The sequence below is a fragment of the Chenopodium quinoa genome, unplaced genomic scaffold (genome assembly GCF_001683475.1).
Source record: "Chenopodium quinoa cultivar QQ74 unplaced genomic scaffold, ASM168347v1, whole genome shotgun sequence".
Lineage (NCBI taxonomy): Eukaryota > Viridiplantae > Streptophyta > Magnoliopsida > Caryophyllales > Amaranthaceae > Chenopodium > Chenopodium quinoa.
In genome coordinates, this window is record NW_018744593.1 from 4,589,474 (window position 1) to 4,605,770 (window position 16,297).

At 39.4% G+C, this 16,297-nt stretch overlaps 1 protein-coding gene across 3 annotated transcripts; it reads left to right on the forward strand.

Annotated features, from left to right (window-relative positions):
* Positions 1-3,586: 3,586 nt before the first annotated feature.
* Positions 3,587-11,132, forward strand: LOC110699700 (ATP-dependent zinc metalloprotease FTSH 2, chloroplastic). 3 transcript variants are annotated; one of them, XM_021877226.1, is made up of 6 exons: positions 3,631-3,729; positions 5,402-5,501; positions 6,120-7,323; positions 7,427-7,740; positions 9,051-9,291; positions 10,629-11,132. In XM_021877226.1, exons 3-6 carry the CDS (start codon positions 6,145-6,147, stop codon positions 10,968-10,970), a joined length of 2,076 nt encoding a protein of 691 aa, XP_021732918.1. In that variant the 5' UTR covers positions 3,631-3,729; positions 5,402-5,501; positions 6,120-6,144; the 3' UTR covers positions 10,971-11,132. The 3 variants fall into 3 exon arrangements, with proteins under 3 accessions (XP_021732916.1, XP_021732919.1, XP_021732918.1); XM_021877224.1 differs by lacking the exon at positions 5,402-5,501 and having other exon boundaries at positions 3,587-3,729; XM_021877227.1 differs by lacking the exon at positions 5,402-5,501 and having other exon boundaries at positions 3,609-3,729; positions 6,135-7,323.
* The last annotated feature ends 5,165 nt before the right edge of the window (positions 11,133-16,297 follow it).

The following is a 16,297-nucleotide window of genomic DNA, read 5'->3' on the forward strand; positions in this document are numbered from 1 at the left end:
CTATATGGCTTGATTCTTCTTTGTAGAGAAGCTTCGTTTTTTCTGCCTGACCGGCCTGATTTCTTCTATCACATTTAGCCTGTGAACCATGACCTCTAGGTCAATTCTAGACATTTCATCTGCTAAAAATGCAAAGATGCTCTTATTTTTCCTCAGCAATTCTATGAGATTCACCCTTACTTCAGGCTCAATGTCCTTTCCAATTTTCACTGTCTTAGAGTTGTCTCCCTCTGTGAGCTTAATCACTTCGTGCTCACCGCTGGGTAATGGCCTAGTTGCCTCTTCTTTTGCAGGCTCAAAGTTTTCCATGGGCAGCTTTGTTTATCTTTTTCTCTACGGTATTCTTCTCGCTTTCTCTTTCTTGACTTTCTTTCACCCTGACCCTCTTGTTTTGGCTCCGAGCTGGATTGCAGTTTTGCCCTTGCTAGCTACTTTAGGGCTGTAATATAGCATTGTTGTGCTGTCTTTTGGCTTCTTCTGAGCTTGGCGGATCTTCCGTCATTGGTGGTGTAAGCCATAACTAGATAGTAGGTAGAGACTACCCCACCTATCTTGTGAAAGAGCGGTCTTCCCATGATCACATTGTAGGGTGAGGGTGAGTTTCTTATTAAGAACTCAGCCCGGACAACACATCGTTGAGACGCTTCCCCTACTCGGACTGACAGCTCCATTATGCCCTCTAGTATGAGGCCTGATCCGTTGAAACCGGTGACTTCATAGCTCACCCTTTTCAGGTCCTTTTTGTCTAATTTCAGATCCTTGAACGCGCTGATGAAGATTATATTAGTTGAACTGCCACCACGTATCAACACTCTATCCACTTCCGAATTTGCAATTCTCACCATGACTACCAAGGGATCATCATGGGGATAAATTATGCCTTCTTAGTCATACTCATCAAACACTACTCGTGGCTACGGTGGTAGTGGCGGCCATCTGCGCCTTTCATTGTAGTTTATTTGGTGAATCATTTCTCGCACGTTAGCCCTTGCCCTATTCACCGTTCCTCCATGCACTGGTCCACCGCTGATCACATATACCTTGCCTTCTAGCTTGCTGTCTCGATTTCTGCCTTTACCCTAATCCTTTTAACCCCTTCTACGATCATAGCCTGACTTATCCTCTTCTCTTCGTCGGGTGTAGTCAGAGTGCTGCTTGAACTGGCTCAGGTATCCACGTCGGATTAAATCCTCTATATTGTTCTTCAGGTGCGTGCATTCATTAATGGTATGCCCGTGGTCCTTATGAAAGTCACACCACTTGCTGGGGTCACGGTTTCTATTCACTATCCTGGGTGGTCTCTGCCACTTATCATCAGCTTATTCACATTGAAGATGTGAGATCTTGAATGAGTCAATGGGGTGTACTGCTCGAACTTCCCGGCTCGTGCTCCTCGCCTTTGGTCAGTTCTCCTAACTCCCACTTACCTATCTGCATCCCTTCGACCTTGTTCAACCTTGCTAGGTTGATCCACCCTGGTTGAATTCTCAGCCCGGGGGACTTCAGCCCGCTTGACTAGGTCGTTTGGCGCCCTCCTGCTCAACATGGCTCTATCAGTCTCGTCTGCTTTTATGAACTCATGAGCTTTTCCTAGCGCTTCAGCCAGCGTCTTGAGACTTTTTCGTCCCATGTATGCACTAAACGGTGAGCCGGGTAGGAGACAACTCTGCATGGCTAGTAGGGCCACCTCCTGCTCATTCTGGGATGGTTTTTGCCTCCTTGTTAAACCAATAATGAAATCTTGCAGGGGTTCTTCTTTTCCTTTGACTAACGACATCAACTCAGTAGTCATTTTGGTCTGGTCTACCAGCGTGACAAAGTGCTCCATGAACATCCTGTTCAGCTGGTTATAAGAGTAGACAAATCCCTTTGGGATGGTTCCGCACCATTCGGCAGCCAGTCCCTCTAAGGTTGGTGGAAATGCCTTACACCAGACTGAGTCGGTCATGGTGTACAACACCATGTGATTTTCAAATGCGGAGACGTGATATTTGGGTGTTGTTGTACCATTGTACTTACATCTGGGCATCTTGATCTTCTCCATCGGCTCCTCCAGTATCTCCTTGCAAAATGGGGAATCATCTGGAATCACCTGGAGCCACGCACGTTTTCCCTTGTCATGGCTTGGTCCTCGCTCTAAGGTCAGGGACCTGCTGCGAGCGACTCGTGGCTCCTTGGTAGCCTTTGTCTGCTGCTACATCTTCTTCCCACTCCTAGTTCAGATTCCGAGCTTCCAGCTCTAGCACCTTCTTCCTTAACTGGATTTATTCCTTCTGCTCCGGGGTGAGGATTGGAGATGCAGCTTTTTTGGTGACTGGCTCTGAAGTAGTAGTTGCTGATATAGAGCTTGTACCTTTGCCAAAGTTAGTGAGTATTGTCGTCATTGCCGCCAATTGCTCTTTGCTGCACTTAGAGAGGTTTTGAAGAATGGCTAGCATATTAACGGGCTGAGATTTCTAGGTTACTGGTGTTTGGATGATGGGTTCATTGTTCGGACCCGTCTCTGGCATTCCGAACTTAAAAGAAGAGTTGGATCCCACCGGATCTACTGGTTTTACCACCGCTTTCGTAACACCAAGTAATGATCTGGCAGGGTTGGTTTTCTGGGATGCATTTGATTTGGGTTTTTCGGTTGATCCTTTGGGATCTATGGTTACTGATGCCGCTTTTTGTGGTGTTGGTTTAGTCTCAGTGACTTTTGAAACTAGTGTTTACGTTGCTTCCTCTCCGGCCATGGCGGTTAACCAGCCAGTCCCTGCTCAGTTGGTGAACCTAAGGTTGTGATGATCCTTTCCCCTTTTTCTAGCGCCAATTATTCCGTGTATGGATCTAAGGGTTCATACTGGGGCAAGCTGAGTCCAGCTGGTAACCTGCGCAAAGAAACACACGTAACTGCCCACGGGGGTGGCTCGAGGAACTCGCCTCCGATGCTTAAGTCAGAATGTGTTTAGAGAGATAAAGTGTACTTAGAAAGATAGAGAGAGTGTAATAACTTGTGTGTCTAACCTCTTTTCCGTTGTACTTGGTTCCCTATTTATAGATATACGATCTCCTTAGAGAAGAGTCCTACTTGATCAGCCTACGGGCTGACTCTATCGGGCTGGTGAGCCCCTCTGGGTGTTCTTCCAGCGGTGAGTGCGCACCTCGTGAGCGAGGTTGGGAGTCTGGTGATAGCTCGGCAGGAGCTATCCTATGCAAATAATAAAAGCAATTACATGATACACGCTTCCTTCGACAACAAAAAAAGGGTCAAATGTTGCCATTTGCTAACTTTTATGCCAATATGTCATAAGAGTGCTAACTTTTATACCAATTTGTCCCTTGTGTTAAATTTTATACCAATGTGTCACAAAAGTGTTAATTTTTATACTAATTTGGTCAATTTAAGAGTAGAATTTCTACAATTACGCGTACTCAATGACATAAATATCCAAATTCTTTTGTCGACAAATCCAAACCTAGTTTTTTTTTACGGATCCAATCGTAAATTTGAAACCATGTATGCATCCAAAAGAATTTGTAGACATGAGCAAAACAACACTAACAAAAAAATCTCAAAGTTAGAAGGTAACTAAAGGATCATCACTTACCACTATAAGTATGCCACGTAACCAATTCCGAACCACATCCACTTCCTCTAAAATACTCAACGAACCCCTCTCTCTTGTATCCTTCTTCACCCATTTCCCTCCTCAAATCCCCACTTTCTCTCCTCTGAATACTACCCAGGTAATTTTCCTGCATTTTTAGCTTATTTTATTTCTTGGTATGTCTTATTTATGCTTAAATTTTATTATTGTTGTTATAATTGTTCATGAATTCCGCTTAGTTTAATAAACTGTCTTGAAAGTTACTAACTTTTTACAAAATTAATCATACATACCCACTTGTGGTAGTGTTAATTGAATGGTTTTTTCTTTGAATTGAATGAATTTTTTTGAGGGGTTTGGAATTTGTTGACTATTTAGTTTGCTTCATTAGAAATGAGATATTGGAAGTGTTTTTAAGGTTAATAAGTTCCTGGAAATGTAGTAAAAGTTGAGTTGACCATGACTATTATCAAATTTTCATCATTAATACAATCATGGGTGAGGAGAATTTGCTTTCAGTTTGTAGCAGTTTATGAGTATTGGTATAATTTGAGCCTTTTGTGTGTTTCTTTAAAAAGCTGTACAAGTGAAGAATTGATTGAAGTATGATTGATTTGTAGTAATGGACTTCTAAACTCCCCAAAATAATCTTGAATGTATAGTAAGAAATTGGTTTTTCTTATTCATGAAAGGGGTGAATTTTCCATCCGCAGTAGTGCCTTGTCCAACTGCTTATTCAAACTAAGTAGTGAATCTTCTAAAGTCCTGCCTTTCTGTGAAGTAGGAAGAAATTAACTCTCTGTTCCTTAGACTTTGTACACTTCTCATTGCTCTTGATCCACCATATAGATGAAATTCATGTGATATGTTAGCTGCAGATCTCAGTTCTCTAGGGATATCCCACTTAAATATTTTCAGCGTGTCTCCTTTCAAATCCTTTTAGAGCATGTTTGGTATGGTGTTTTAAAGGGATGGAAATGGATTCAGTTAAACGTTTCCATCACCAAGTGTTTGGTAAGAGAGGTATGGTAACACACTCCATTTTCTAAGGGTAATCATTACCACCAATTTGTTACCCCCTAGTCCTATGGTTGTTTCCCCCAATCCTCAATTTGTTACAAAGAATTCCTTTCCTTAGGTATACCAAACAACTAATATTGACAACACTTATAGTTATCCTTTACCCTTCGTAATTGTTCCGACTTTCCATTTCCTTTCCTAGATTCATGCCAAACATGCACTTAAGATAAAAGAATACAATGGGATGAACCTTGGTTATACACCTTTATGCACCCTTCTTGGTCCCTTTTTTCCTTTTTACGTCTCATATGTACCGATTGGATTTTCTTAAAAACCGGTTAATGTAAAAGCAACCATATGATAGGTTTTATCATTAGAATTATCATGTTGAAAAGCGTCAAAGGTAGAAGAGAGGGGTGTCTTTGTTGTTGCAGACCTTGCATTGCTTCGTTAGCTATGAGATAAATCTTTGACAATTTCTTGTACATTGTAAGATTTTTTAACTGTATTTGCAAAATATGATTGAATAATGGGCAGCAAGGTGACACATCACATACATATGTATAACTTACAAACATGAAATTTTGCCGGTGATTAGTGTTCCAAGTTCCATGCAGCTGGATATTTTTCACCAAGAAAAGAAAATTCTTGAAAATGCAATGCTGGAGAAATGTTAGTGTCCTCTAAAATATTTACCCCCATATAGCCCAAGTTCTATCTTTACCTTTTAGGATGGCATGTTCTTTAGTGCTCTTATTTACTCATTAATCAAGATGGCCTTTTGGGCTTAGGTGTCATGTACGTGTCATGAGAGCATTGCAATTACTAGTAACTCTCTCAGTGGTGCTGCTGGTGCATCAAAGGAATTACATTGAAGTTTGCTTCATCCCTGTATGTTAACCTCAAACTTTGCGAACATTAACCATTAGGCTCTAATATATACCTTACCAAAATCTGACTTTATGATTTAATAGAATTGTTTATATCAAGGTTCAAATTTGAAAGCTTGCAAAGCTTGAGAAATATTACAGAAGCACCAAGTCATATTGTTAAAATGAAATAAGGCATAGATTTGTATTCTGATAAAGATAAAGAAGTACCTTCCTATCTCATGTCAGTAAATGAAGGCCAATACCGGCTTTTATGTTAAAACTGCATCAGTAAGCTTCAGATTTGACGTTTAAGAGTGTCATCAGGTTGCAAATTGTATTGTAGTGTTGAGGTACTGTGTTCACAAACGAAAGACTAGTGTTTTCCTGACAGAATACCAAGAACTTAAGATAGTTGGTTCTCCAAATAAATATATTATTTAAGCAAAATATAGGTTTGCAACATCATAGAAAGGGGTAATGGCTGCTTTAAAATGCTTTATTATATGGGGTTTATAGCTTTAAAATACTTTATAAGCAAGATGTGGGGCTTTTCCTCCTAAATCTTGTTGAGCAATTGTTATTTTTAATATTCATATTATTTTTCTTTTGAGCTGATTTTTGTCCTTCATTTTAAAAGGGCAATCACTTGCAGATAGTGTGAAATGGCTGCCTCATCAGCCTGCCTTTTGGGACATGGTTCATCAACCTCAAGCAGTAAAACTATTTTGAAAGAAAGGCTTTTTCATGGGCACCTACTTGCAGGACGTTCAGTATTGCTAAGATCACAAAAAGCTTTCATTGTAAAAGCATCTTCAGACAAGGCACAAAGTAATGGAAGAAGAGGCTTCTTAAAATTATTGCTTGGCAATGCTGGAGTTGCCTCTACTTTAGTTGGTGCTGGAAATGCTTATGCTGATGAGCAAGGAGTTTCTTCTTCAAGGATGTCATACTCGAGGTTTTTGGAGTACCTTGACAAAGACAGGGTGAAGAAGGTAGATTTGTTTGAAAATGGGACCATAGCTATTGTTGAGGCCATATCTCCTGAGCTAGGTAACCGTGTGCAACGAGTTCGGGTGCAACTTCCAGGTCTTAGCCAAGAGCTGCTACAGAAGCTTAGGGAGAAAAACATTGACTTTTCGGCACATAATGCACAAGAGGACTCTGGTTCCCTGCTATTTAATCTGATAGGAAATCTTGCTTTCCCACTTATCTTAATTGGGGGTCTTTTCCTTCTCTCTAGACGTTCTTCTGGAGGAATGGGAGGCCCGGGTGGTCCAGGATTCCCTATGGCCTTTGGCCAGTCGAAAGCCAAGTTTCAGATGGAGCCTAATACTGGGGTAACTTTTGATGATGTTGCTGGAGTTGATGAAGCAAAGCAGGATTTTATGGAGGTTGTGGAATTTCTGAAAAAACCTGAAAGGTTTACTGCTGTTGGAGCCCGCATCCCTAAGGGTGTTCTGCTTGTTGGCCCGCCAGGGACGGGAAAGACTCTACTGGCTAAGGCTATTGCTGGAGAAGCTGGTGTTCCTTTTTTCTCCATTTCTGGGTCAGAGTTCGTTGAAATGTTTGTTGGTGTGGGAGCATCTCGAGTGCGCGATCTTTTCAAGAAGGCAAAAGAAAATGCGCCTTGCATTGTGTTTGTTGATGAAATTGATGCAGTAGGAAGGCAAAGAGGTACTGGAATCGGGGGAGGAAATGATGAAAGGGAACAGACATTGAATCAGCTTCTAACTGAGATGGATGGCTTTGAGGGTAACACTGGTATCATTGTTGTTGCTGCAACTAACAGGGCAGACATTCTTGACTCTGCCTTGTTGAGGCCAGGACGCTTTGACAGACAGGTAAATCTATCCTTACAAAGTAGACCCATCTCTGTGATTTTTTAGTACGTCTTTCAGGTTACTTACTGGTATAGGGTATTAACTAATCTTTATTTTTATACAGGTATCAGTAGATGTTCCTGATGTACGTGGACGAACAGAGATCTTGAAGGTTCATGCTGGGAATAAGAAATTTGACACTGATGTCTCCCTTGATGTGATAGCTATGCGGACACCTGGTTTCAGCGGAGCTGATCTGGCAAACCTGTTAAATGAGGCAGCTATATTGGCTGGACGCCGTGGGAAGACTGCCATTTCTTCCAAAGAGATAGATGATTCAATTGACAGGATTGTAGCTGGAATGGAAGGAACAGTCATGACAGATGGCAAAAGCAAAAGTCTTGTGGCATATCATGAAGTGGGACATGCCATCTGTGGGTAAGTGGAATAGACATACTACTCAATTTATGATTTGTGGGTATAAATTTTGAATGATTGGAGTACATTTAAAAAAACAACTTGATATATTCTTGCTAGTTGTTTCTAACAAGCCCAACATTTTTGATGAATATAGCTAAATGTGATTGAGTTTAAACAATATCAGTGATTGACTTTCCAGCAATCATTACTTCATTAGTCATACTTTGTTTTCGTTATCTTTCATGTCTTCCTAATTTTCCTTTCAATAAAAATCAATGGGTATCAAGGTCGCTGAATTTGATTTTTTGTTCCTGTTTTAAAATAAGACTTCCTGGCCCTGAGAAAATTTGTTCTGCTGTTATTTTACAATCATTTCTCCCTTCTACTATGTTCCTATTCAGCTAGGTATCCAAAGGACCTAAACCCCAATTATAATAATATCTTCCTCCAAAATAAAACCAGAGTACTTGGTCATAATTGTAAAATCTTTTGCCAATTCTGAAGTGTGTTAGGTCCTATGTCGCACAGACTTGAGTTTGGGTGTCGTATCCAAGTACAGATCGGAGGATACGATCCTCCGATTCAAAAATAGCCGATACGGGGATACGGTCAAAAGAGTGTCTTGACTGATTTTTTAGACACGGTTGACATATAGTGTCTTGACTAATTTAGGTCCTTTCTGTAGCCAAGACTTTAGGAAGATATTAATTGAAAAAGTACTGTTGCAATTTCGAAAGTTATTTTTTTTGGATGTCCTCTGCTAAATTTGGATGTTTACTTAGATATGGAGGTAAACTTTAATATCAAGCATGAAAGATGTAATATTTGCCTGTCATAAAAAACAGATAATATAAAGAATTTAATAATGATGGTTTTTGTTGGCCTTCTGCCAGATCATTATGGCTTGTGGAATAAACTGTCTGGCTTTGGTATCTGGTTGTTACTAATCTATGTGATAAAACTTGGATTCCTTCAGTTAACCATTTCTAGTTGCTATATGTTCTCCCTGGTTTGATTGTGTGAACTTCGACATATTATATGTATTTCATTATATGAACTGCTTTATCACCACAACATTGCTAAATATTTTTGTGGATTCCATTTACCTTCTTGTTTTTCTTATTGCTGTCAAATGTAGCTCACAAGTATCTGTGAATCACAGTAAAGCAGGTCACTGACTTTTATCATGTTGCTTGTTTGTTTAAGTGTAATATTATTGTCAAAGATGTATGTCCATTTGTCATCAACAAATATTCAGAAAAAATGGAGCTTAGTGGTTTGCACAAAGCTAATAGTAATAATTGTGTCAATTTTTCATGTGGCTGCAGAACTCTGACTCCTGGACATGATGCTGTCCAAAAAGTCACCCTTATACCACGTGGTCAAGCACGAGGACTTACCTGGTTCATTCCCTCAGATGACCCAACCCTCATTTCAAAGCAGCAACTTTTTGCGAGAATTGTTGGTGGTCTAGGTGGCCGAGCTGCGGAGGAAATTATTTTTGGTGAACCTGAAGTCACCACTGGAGCAGCTGGTGATTTACAACAAATCACTGGTTTGGCTAAGCAGGTAACTTTGCAACTGTAAGACTATAGATGATGCACTAAGTGGAATTTCATGAATTATATTCATAAGCATCTAACAACCAAGATCAATGCATAACACATGAAGAATATAGAATTGTACCTTTGAAGCGTGAATCCACGTGTGATCGAGCAAGAACAATAGGAGATCAAGAACCCCAAGTGTGATTCCTCTACTTAGTCCACGAGCACGGATTGAACCTCCACTAATGCTACTTAGTTGTGATTGAACCCTTCAATCAACCTTCTACGGAGAAGAGAGACACGAACTAACCACGAACCACCACGATGAACACCACACGCCACCAAGGAGGGGTGGCCGTGAGGTTTGGTGAAGGGGAGGGGAGGGCGTGCGTGAGGAGAGAGAGAGTTTAGGGTTTTCGGAATTGGTTGCCTTGTTGCACAATTCACTGACAATTCAATTGTCTCGTCTCTTGTTATTTAACCCTAGGCATGGACTTTATTTTATAGATCATATCTAGAAATAAGAGTCCATGTCAAGCCAATTCCTAACTCTAATCTAACTACTCTAGCCCAATCCCTTTTAATGGGCCTCACACTTGTTCAATCCAATACTCTTATGTGTGACCTCATAGGATCCATTCTATTGGGCTTTGGACTATTTGACTAGCCCAAAGATCATTTATCATATCTAGCAACAGACAATGACGACCCAAAAGAATGAACTAATTATCTCCATAATAGTGATCGTTGATATATCTAGTAATTGCACTTGACGAAGACATAATTCCTTCCCCAGCTGCACCAAGTCCCCAGCTTCCCCCCTCCCCAACCCCAACCCCAACCCCAAATAAATAAAAACAAGTAAAAAGAATCCTGCCAATTTCAAACTCTGGTTAGGTCCAGATTGCCCCCTAATGAGTCAAGATCTTGATACTCTTACCAACCCCCCCCCCCCCCCTTCTCTCTCTCTCTCTCTCTCACTCTCTCATTTATTTTTGTCCTCCCTGTTGTCAGTAGTAGTTAATGGATTACCCTTGAAAATGGGAAGTAGGTAGCCTGAGAATTACCTCCATTCTTGTCGAAAAAATAAAGTGCTTGATTATATCTTTATTTCCTGTGCCCTTGGTCAACAGAAACCAATATGAATATCGCTATTTAGATATGGTTATTGATCGTCTTTAAGAACTAGTTAGCAATGAACTTAAAGTAGATCGTGATTACTCTTAGTTTGTAGCTCAAAGTCGTGAATAACTTGTAAACGTCTTTGAGGTTGTTGAAGCCAATTCATTGTATTCTCTTAACAGATCTTTTGATAGTTTTGACTAGGAATTTGATACATTAATGTGTATAATCTTACAGATGGTGACTACTTTTGGAATGTCTGAGATTGGTCCATGGTCTCTTATGGATTCATCCGCACAAAGTGGAGATGTCATCATGAGAATGATGGCAAGAAATTCCATGTCGGAAAAGCTAGCTGAGGACATTGATGCTGCCGTGAAGAAACTCACAGATGATGCTTATCAGATTGCCTTGACCCACATAAGAAACAACCGAGAAGCCATCGACAAAATTGTTGATGTTCTTCTAGAAAAGGAAACTATGAGTGGGGATGAGTTCCGCGCCCTTCTGGCTGAGTTTACTGAGATTCCTCCTGAAAACCGTGTACCTGTAGCAACAGCTTCTGCTGTTACAGTATGAGCTTATATACATATACAACCAGGTGTACTCCTTGTTCCTCTATACCAAGATATAGCATCTCTCCTGTAAAGATTTTGACCAAATTGCTCTCTTGTAATTTAGATACTGTATAATTGTAAGTAATTAATTAATACTTGGAAACTAATTCCTCTGTGATTTCCATCCTTCCCTCCATTTAGTACTTGTGTACATGTGTGTATATTTCTGCTGGCAAGACTGTCAACTGGAGTCCTATATTGGCCTACACATCAAATACTTTGCCATTGCTAAAACACAAAAGTCAGAATCGAGAGCTGCAGAGTAATGCAAGCCGTGCATTTAGTGAGGACGTCCACCGCCACCCCCCCACCCACCCCCGGATCAAACTTCACCCCCGTTTTGAAGACCCAAACAAAGAAAAACAACGGTTATTCTCAAGATTAAACATTTCCCTCCTTTAAAGATCCAAACTAAGAACATAAGCGTTGTGGTTAACTGGTTATTATATAAGGCTCTCTATCAGTCTTTTATCAAACAATTTCAAGTTACTATTTTAGCCCAGCTCACTGGTAATCCTAAACTGCATTGAGGAAGTTATCGTGTCACCTAATTTGCCATATTATTTGTTTCACAACATCAAGTGGATAAATTGAAGGCTCAAAGTTTCACAACATCAAGTGGATAAATTGGAGGCTCAAAGTTTCACATTGATCCAATTGCTTTGAGTCTTTATTGGTTTACTTCCTTTTCCACGTCTATTGAGTTTGCTTTGATCCAATTTGCACGCCACAAGAGAGAAGTTATAAAGATTGTAACTTGTTTGGAGTACAATTGCATTACTCCTTTCTTAGTTATTAATTTATAACTAAACAAATAAAGTATGTTTTAACTTTTTTTGTTTTTTTTTTTTTTTTTTTTTTTTTTAATTATTGCTTCTCTAGACACTTTCGTAATCTTTTACCTATATTCTATGAATTCCGTTTAATTTACTTTTTGATAAACAAATATTTTTCCTAAGTTTTAGGGGTAGCATGTGTTATCCAAACATCAACATGAATCCACTTCGTATATCACATGCTTATAGGTTCCAAATGAGTGAGAAATAGAATACTCCATACTTGGACTAAATACTTACTCCGTTTCGAAATAATGATAATTCATGAGAATCGCAATTGACAATTAAAAGGACAAAAGTAGACAGCATAAGTGCATAACCAACTCGGTAGAGGGAGTATATTCGAGGATTTCTTATCTTCTACTAGGTTGAGTCCACAAGGACCCAACTTAGGGGTAAAAAAGGAATTTGCGTCATTTAAATAAAAAGAATACAAGAAAATTTGAAAGGCTTGGGCCCCACTTGGTCAAGTACCATTTGCAAATTCAAAATGAAAAGAGGAGTTGAGAGTCGGTTTTAGACCTTTTAGGGGTCGTTTGGTTCACAAAGGGGAAAGGGAATGACTAAAAGAAAGGGAAAAAAGGAGAATGGAAAGCAACTCTCTCATTTATTCTAGGTTGTTTGTTTTACTTCAAAAGAATGAAATCAATTTAAAAGTACCAACTACACAACCAACTCCAGCCCCCCTCCCCTCCAACAGCGCCGAGCTCTCCCACTCCCCCTCGTCGGCCTCCGTCGTACCCCTCCCTACCGGCGACCTACTCCCCTTCACCTGCAACAACGCCGCCCCTCCCTCGTCTACCACCGCATCGACTCCATTGCTATATGTCGATGTCCTCCCTTCTTTTTCTTTTTTTATAAGTAAAATATTTTGGTAGATCTAGTAAGGTGTTTGTTAATAGAGTGTTAGGTGTTGTTCTTGGGTGTTTAGGGGTTGTTTATGGGGTGGTTATGGGTTTTTTTTTATTGAGATGGTTAGGGTTTTTTGGGTGGTTTTCGTGGTGGTTGTGGTGATTTCGTGGGTAATTGGGTAGTTTAGGGGAAGATGGTTTGTTTTCCGGTGCATTTGGGTGGTTTCGGTGGTGGTTGGGTGGTTTTGGGTAGTTTCGGTGGTGGCTGGGTGGTGGCGTCAGTGTGTCGGTGGTTCTGGTGGTGGTTGGGCGGTGGTGTCGATGGTTCTGGTGGTGGTTAGGCGGTGGTATCAGTGATTAGGCGGTGGTGTCGGTGGGCAGTTGGTGTTTCAAGGGTGGTCAAGATAGTTAAAAAGTTGGTCAAGGTAGTTGGGTGAAGAGGAGTTTGGGGGTTAAGGTGATTCCCTTCGGGGGGGTGGCCTGGGGAATGAAAATAGAGGGAAATGGGGTAATGGGAGGGGTAAAGAGAATGATTGAATTTTCCTATCAAACATCAACAAAGGGATTCATGGTAGTTGATTCCCTTTCCCTTTGTTGATTACCCCCAACCAAACGGCCCCTTAGGGCAGTGAGGCGGGAGAGAAAAAGAGAGAAAGGAATTTCATTTCCCAAAATTTTTTAGGGGGACCAAATTGGAACCCTAAAAATTGCGACCAAGTTCAGGCAAGGGTATTTGGAGCTCGAATTTGCCGATCTTTGTTCGTCGTCGTTGCCGGAAGTCATCTTCGGAAGTTCCCAGAGTAACGTATTTCAACTAAAATAAGTTTTTGGGTTTTGTGCTTCGTGTTTCAATTGAAGAAATGTAATTTAGACTAAATTTTGTTCCATAAGGTTTTAGTATTAGTGAATGTCGATAATCTTGCAATTTATTTGTTGAATTTCGTTCAAGGTCTCTAAATTCCGCGTTTTTTTGGGTTTTAATTGTTTTTTTTTTTTTGGGGGAAAAATCGTTTAATTGGGTAATTAGGGCTATTTGTCAAATTTCGATGGCTATTTGTCAAATTTCGATGTTAGTTTGTTTATTTAGGTTTGAGTAGGATATGTAATGTTGTTATGGGCAAATTATGTGTTCTTGGAATTGTAAGGTTGTAATTCTTCTTAGTAATTGCCATGTGAATTGGGGATTTATGGGGTGAATTGGGGGTTTTTGGGGCTGCCCCAATTATCTAATATTTTGTGTAGTATAGAATTGTGGGGAAAGTTATTGGTGTTATATTAACGCTGTATTTTCTAATAATTTGTTAGTGTAGAATTAGTGGGAATGTTATTGATGTTGTTTTATGAAATTGGTGTGGATTGGTGGTGGATTGGAATTTTGATATGACGCAGTTAAGAAATTGGTATTTAGCTAATACCATCTTATGGCTTGTTGGTATTGTTATGATTCCATCTTATGTTGGCTGTTGATTGTTCTATGCCTGAGATTTTGACATTTGTGTAAATCTAAACATGTTAGAACTTAATATGAACTTGTTTGTGGTGGTGTGTTATGCCCAATAAATTTGGAAATCATGTGGTTGGATTTGTGAGTAAACTGCTCTAGAGTGTGTGTTAAATTAAGGATTTGTTTTTTTTGTGTGTGCTATTGTAATGTAGTTAGTCATGGTGTCCGAGCAGTTCAATGACTCCTTAGTAGGCTGCTGCAGAAGTAATTGGAGGGTATGTTACAGAATGTTTGAGATTAATTTTTTTTGTAAGATTATACATTTCACGAGTTTTGTTCTCTGATCATATAAGTTATCTATGGTTCTGTAAGTGAATGTATATATTTGAATCATTTTGCATTGTACCATTTACAGTCTAGCCTAAAATTAATAATGAGGAATGTTCCAGCTACTTCATCTAGCAAACAAACCAACAACAAAAAGAAAATGAAAGTTGTGGTTGTTGAGGATGCTGAGGAAGGAGCATATTATAACTTTAACGGAATGATTAGTAGGTCAAATTCTGATGATGCTGACTATGTGGTGGAAGAAGAAGAAGACTATGCTGAAACTGATTTAAATGTTGCTGACTATGAGGAGGAGTAAGAGTATATAGTTACTCACACTGATAAGAAGCGTAAAGTTATTCCGCCGCCAAAACCCTCGAGCATTCCTTCTCAGAAACATCTGAGGATTGCGAGAAGGGTAAAGCGACCAGTAGTAGTTGAACAAGAAGAGGTACAGAAACAGTGAATTTCAAGAGGATGTTAAATGAGTTTGTTTGATGAGTTTGTGGATTTAGAATGGTAGATGATAATAAATATTTGTTTGACTATAGGTCATTGTTGAACAACCGGGCCTAACGTTGGGTGAGAAGGCAAAAAAAAATTGGGGTGATAGTTGCGAGTCAGTTGAGGAATTGCAGTTGGAAGGTAAATATTTAACAGTATTTCAAAATTTCCCATTTATTTTGTTCATGTATATTTGGTAATTAAAGGTTCTTTGCATTTTATTTTGTCATCAGCCAGCGAATTTCAAGCTATGTCAGACTAAATCTCTTAGCAAATATCTGTACCTAGTAAGTAACAAGTTTTTGAAATGAAAAATTACTAACATAACTTCGAAATAATAATATAACATCACTAGAACATTTTCAACCTTTCACAAGAATAGGTTAATTACGAAACATATTTGAAGGATACTAAACTCAAATTAATTAAGTAAAAAACAATATTTTCTAATTAATTAAAATAACTTCTTATTACTTATATTTATTTAAAAGATTAAGATTAGTCTTTAAATTGAAAATACAAGACTTAAATCTGCAAAGCCTCCATGAACACGAAAAGCCTAGTTAGGATTAGGATGGAGACGTAAGCTGTGTTATAAGCATGTAACAACAGCTGTAAATAAAAAGCTTTACTAGGTCAATGTGGTTAGGATACAATCAAAGACCCTTTTAGTTACGATTAGGGATGACAATGGGTAAGGTCTAGTGATACCCGGACCCGTACCCGGATTTTTCAATCCATACACACGCCCTACCCGAACCCTTAGGGTCTAAAATTTTAAGACCCTTACCCGGACCTTATAGGTCTAGCAGGGTCTGGGTAGGGTCCAGGGTACAATATGGTTCCTTCGCTAACCTTATTTACCAAATTTTAATTGCCTATTTTTTATTGTACGATTGCATGTATTGCGTGAAAAACAAATAAACTATTACATAAAATGATAGATATACAAATTATTATTATCCATTAGTACATAACAATTTAAAGTCTTGTAAAATTTAGTCCACAACTAGAAAGTTAATAGCCTACTACTATAATCGTCTTTCGTATCATACTCAATTTCATTATCAAAATCCTACAAAATCAACATCCTTAATACTTTTTTCTATTTGATTATGAAAACTTTTCTAAGTCAATATATTGTGCGGGCCTATGTACGGGTTTGGGTAGGGTATGGGTCTTAAGGGTCCGTGGGTAGGGTCTGGGTCTGATAACATTATACCCGGACCCTTACCCTACTCGATGCCGCCTAGACCCATACCCTACCCGTACCCATAGGGTCTAAAAAATAAGACCCATACCCGTATTTTAGGGCAGGGTCCGACAG

Coding starts and splice junctions, on each gene's coding strand:
- LOC110699700 (XM_021877224.1), top strand. CDS start 6,145: ATGGCTGCCTCATCAGCCTGCCTTTTGGGACATGGTTCATCAACCTCA. Junction 7,741..9,050: donor GTGGGACATGCCATCTGTGG/GTAAGTGGAATA, acceptor ATGTGGCTGCAG/AACTCTGACTCCTGGACATG. Junction 9,292..10,628: donor TCACTGGTTTGGCTAAGCAG/GTAACTTTGCAA, acceptor ATAATCTTACAG/ATGGTGACTACTTTTGGAAT.